The following is a 2714-nucleotide window of genomic DNA, read 5'->3' as shown; positions in this document are numbered from 1 at the left end:
CAGTTTAGCCGTTTTTAGTTTTAGTTACAGTTTAGCTGTTTTTAGTTGTAGTTAAAGTTTAGCTGTTTTTAGTTTCAGTTACAGTTTAGCTGTTTTTAGTTTTAGTTAAAGTTTAGCTGTTTTTAGTTTTAGTTAAAGTTTAGCTGTTTTTAGTTTCAGTTACAGTTTAGCTGTTTTTAGTTTTAGTTTCAGTTTAGCTGTTTTTAGTTTTAGTTAAAGTTTAGCTGTTTTTAGTTTTAGTTACAGTTTAGCTGTTTTTAGTTTTAGTTACAGTTTAGCTGTTTTTAGTTTCAGTTACAGTTTAGCTGTTTTTAGTTTCAGTTACAGTTTAGCTGTTTTTAGTTTTAGTTACAGTTTAGCTGTTTTCAGTTTTAGTTAAAGTTTAGCTGTTTTTAGCCACAGTTTCTGCTCCGTTTGTTTTTAGCTTGCAGTTTATTTTTCAACAAACTTTATCAAAGTCTCTCAGAACTCATGGCTCAGACTAATTTCTCTAGTTTATCTGATTTATCCCAGCATGGCGTCACTTTAACCCTCCTGCTGCCCTTGGGTCAAAATGACCTCCGAGGCCTTTAAACTCTGACCTCAGGGCCTGCGGCTCCCTGACCTTTAACCCTCCTGCTGCCCTTGGGTTAAGTAGGTGTCCATGATCTCACACCAAAATGAAACAAGAGAGAGTCACTGGTTCGTATTTTAAAAACTAAACCAAAGTCTGTGCTTGTTGTCGTAAAATCAAAGTACAACTTCTCTGCTGCAGGTGAAACACTGCGCCTGATGACTCGGGGTACAAACTGACCCACAACACCATCTTGGACGGCTCCATTCCGCAGGTGTCCCCACCCTCCCTCCCTCCCTCCAGCCGGGTAAACGCTCTCTTTCCCCGGCCACATGCCATCACCTACCCGCTGTAGTGCGCTTTAATCTTCACCCAGTCCGAGTCCAGGTCCATGACGGATCCGTTTGACGCCAGCATATGCATCGTTGACGCTAAAAACTCTCCACAGGTCCAAAGTTTGTGTCGCGAACCGCGCCGTGACGCTTCGAAATGTAGTTTTCACATAGCACGGCGGAAGTTACGGAAAGTCCAAGATTCTTAAAAGAAAACTAAAAAAGGTTTCGGTGAAGTTTCTGTCGTTTGGGAAACATTAACCGCTTCGATGACGACGGAGCTATCAAGCTAGCTTGAGTAGTATGAGTGCTTCCGGAATGTGGCTTTCAAAATAAAACAAATGCTGGACAATGTACATGGATTTTGAAGCAGAAGTTAGCGGCTTGACTTTTACTTTGAAAGCCAGCACGTTAACGGTTGTTAGGAGGAATGATTTACCTCGACCAGGTTTCTTCAGGCTCACTATGGTTACGGTGATCTAAAGACACCTGTCCGGTTGTTACCGTCGATGCCTGGCACCAACAAAAACTCTCATTATGATGCAGCGATACAAAGAGAGCACATGGAGGTTGATCGTTTGATCCGAGCGAATTAATATCTGTATAATGGCTTTAGATTAAAAGTATTCTGGAGAAGTTTTTATTCTTAATGTTTTATTTTACAAAAGTGGGCTAAAGAGAGTTCCTTTGTTTTTCAATGAATGAGCAAACAGGAAAAAATATAGGATTTTTGTTTTTACCTTTATTTAAGAAAAGGGCAAAAGTATAGAATAAAAAGCACGATAATTATTTCGTCCTAGTTTAGCACAATAATAAAAGTATTATGGCGCCATCTCCTGGTCAAAAGATGAATGTTCAGATTCATCCTGTTTGTTTTGGGATTAGTTTTAGGATTTTATTATAATAAAAAAAACAACTAATGAATATAAAATATAATAAGACTAGTTTATTTATGGATTTGATGTTTTTTAAAACAAATATTTTAAACCAAAACTTTTTTTTATTTAAAAGTAAAATGGGTTTATTCATATTCATGTTTTAGTTTTTATTGACCGTTAATCATATGATGTTTTGCTTTTTTATTATAAAAATCATGTTCTTAATCAATTTACATATTTAGTTAAAGCATTCTGGTCCAACTTGTGGGGTTTGATAAATAAACTTACATTGACACAACACAGTAAATAGCATTGCATATTACAACTGATACATTTGATTTAAACAATTTAAACTTTGTAACATTAGCTAGATTTATAATTATTTTACTAAACTGTTCATTGTCTTGTGCATTCTGGGTTTTTTTGTAAAAAAAAAAAAAATAGATTTCGGTTTCCAGTTATTTTGAACTCATTTATAAACTCAACATGTAAAAGTGAACAAAACGTCAGAGTCCAAAGGATTTTATTGTTTTTGACACACTTTAATGAAAACTTTAGAATAAACAGATATGACAAGGAAAAAACAAATGTGAGAAATGGTCAAAGAAAAGCAGTTACACGCAAAATTTTGTTAAAACAATTAGTTTCAATTTTTATTCTGCCACGTTTTAGTTTCTTTGTTACTGATGCATTTAGTCGACATAAATGTGTCACAAGAATTTAGTTTTATTAGAAATATTTCAATGAACTTTAAAACGTGAATTAAGATGTATTAATGTAACAGTTGTGTAACCCGTCCTGTCATAAACATTGTCAGAGGCCGATGGGTCGGACGAGGTAGCGCTTCACTGTGAATGAATGGTTCGGAGCACAAACAACATGGTCAGCTCCTCTACTGGCACAAACATAACACGGTCAGCTCCTCTACTGGCACACACATAACACGGTCAG

The 2714-nt window shown here is 35.8% G+C and overlaps 1 protein-coding gene across 1 annotated transcript in view; it reads right to left on the bottom strand.

The window, feature by feature from the left end:
- prkcz (protein kinase C, zeta) overlaps positions 1–1035 on the bottom strand; it is a gene marked incomplete in the record, with an annotated part of 124479 nt that extends 123444 nt beyond the window's left edge. The window contains 1 exon segment of the mRNA XM_037685061.1: positions 900–1035. Within this exon segment, the coding sequence (XP_037540989.1) occupies positions 900–976 (77 nt within the window).
- Between the last annotated feature and the right edge of the window lie 1679 nt (positions 1036–2714).

The sequence above is a fragment of the Nematolebias whitei genome, chromosome 11 (assembly GCF_014905685.2).
Source record: "Nematolebias whitei isolate Nwh7 chromosome 11, NemWhi1, whole genome shotgun sequence".
NCBI classification, from domain to species: Eukaryota; Metazoa; Chordata; class Actinopteri; order Cyprinodontiformes; family Rivulidae; genus Nematolebias; species Nematolebias whitei.
Note: the sequence above shows the minus strand (reverse complement) of the source record. Positions and strands in the feature narration are given on the sequence as shown.